At 34.1% G+C, this 1,716-nt stretch overlaps 1 protein-coding gene across 1 annotated transcript in view; it reads right to left on the reverse strand.

Annotated features, from left to right (window-relative positions):
- The window catches only part of LOC105559775, a 9,925-nt gene extending 8,215 nt beyond the window's left edge, over positions 1–1,710 (reverse strand). Inside the window, exon 1 of the mRNA XM_012008342.1 lies at positions 1,211–1,710. Coding sequence (XP_011863732.1) covers positions 1,211–1,664 — 454 coding nt within the window. The 5' untranslated portion in view covers positions 1,665–1,710. The remainder of the gene's footprint in view (positions 1–1,210) is intronic.
- Between the last annotated feature and the right edge of the window lie 6 nt (positions 1,711–1,716).

Genomic DNA, 1,716 nt, shown 5'->3' on the forward strand with positions numbered 1-1,716 from the left:
TTTGTGTCAACTGTCATCAGAATATTTATTTTGTTAAATTGCGACAAATGTCATCGCGGAGATTTATCAATTTAACCAAATAGATATGCTGATGACAGTTGACACAAATCAATATCGATTTGAACTATTGAAAAAAAACATTTTAAATTATTTCTAAAATTCATTGCAAATAAACAGAAATAGGTTCTTAATAAAACTCTTGCATACATTTTTACACTATTTTCATTAATGTCAAAGACGTGTGGTTCAAGAAAGCACCTTAATCACTGGCCATTTTGTCATCCCTGAGCGCGCGAAATTCTAGCTTTGCTATTCGAGAAGTTTAAACTGTTCCCATTTGAAAACTATTATAGCCTCGACTTTTTCGTATTAGAATTTTCGTCTCAAAATGTTACAACGTATTTGTCATTAAAATATTAATCGCCAGTTTAGATATTATACACCCTGTATAATAAAACGCTGTTTTTATTATTTCTTGATGCTTTTAATGTACAATAGCTTTAACATGGTATACAGAACTATACAATACAATACAAAATTGTTAAATTATATCATTATAAATATACTTTGTTGATTAACAAAGTGGTCCAAGAGGCGTATTTTGCTGATATTATAGTGTTAGCGAATCTTTAATTATCATCTGAAGATTTATCATCTAAAGGTGAAGGGCAACCTTCAGATTTTATATCGTATTCTTCCCAAACGTAATTATGATAAACATCGGTTTGAGAAGAATATGATTCTGGAGAAGAATTCTCAACTTTTATAGAGTCTTCGGAAATTTTTGACTGTGTAGAAGCAATTGGAGGTAAAAATGACGATGAAGGCATATTCTCAACATTTATAGACCCTTCCGAAATGTTCTGATGTGCAGAAGCTCCCGTAGATGGTAATAAGGGTGAAGAAAGATCTTCCGCTTTTATAGATACTTCCGGAATGTTGTGACTTGTAGAAGCAATCGGAGATGAAACTGAGGATGAAGGCACGTTGCCAAATTTAATTGATTCTTCTGGCCCCACTTGCTCTTCATTAATGATTTTCTTTTCTGATTCTGAAGATTCGCTACAGATTCCATCGCTCAAAAAGGAAATAAAGCCATATCTCTTTTTGAAACTCCACAGCCAAGAGTCAGCATCCTTCATATTGAGTCTCATACGTGTCATAAGAGCCTCAAACTGCGATTTCAACTGTGATTGTTGTACATTAATACCACGGGATCTCTGTAGACTATACCACTTATACAGAGCTTTATCTAAGACGAAATTTGGGCCATGTAACATGCATTTCTTTTTTCCTATTGTAGAAACATTTAATTTAGAAATGTCGTGACGTGTAGAAGCAATCGGAGATGAAATTGAGGATGAAGGCACATTTCCAACATTACTTGATTCTTCTTGCCTAACTTGCTCTTCGTTACTGATTTTCTTTTCTGATGCTGAAGATTCGCTAGAGATTCCATCGCTCAACAATACAGTAATGCCATGTCTAGTTTTAAATCTCTTCAACCATTCATTCTTACGTGTGATATTGAGTCCCATACGTGTTCTAAGAGCCTCTAACTGCGATTTCAACTGTGATTGTTGTACATTAATACCACGGGATCTCTGTCGACTATACCACTTATACAGAGCTGTATCTATACTTGTGTTTGGCCCACCGTTCATAGATTTTTTATTCCCTATTACAGAAGTATCTAATTTAGAGCTATCAATATTG

This window comes from Vollenhovia emeryi, unplaced genomic scaffold, assembly GCF_000949405.1.
Source record: "Vollenhovia emeryi isolate VEMERY1.0 unplaced genomic scaffold, V.emery_V1.0 DF939255.1, whole genome shotgun sequence".
In the NCBI taxonomy this organism is placed as follows: domain Eukaryota; kingdom Metazoa; phylum Arthropoda; class Insecta; order Hymenoptera; family Formicidae; genus Vollenhovia; species Vollenhovia emeryi.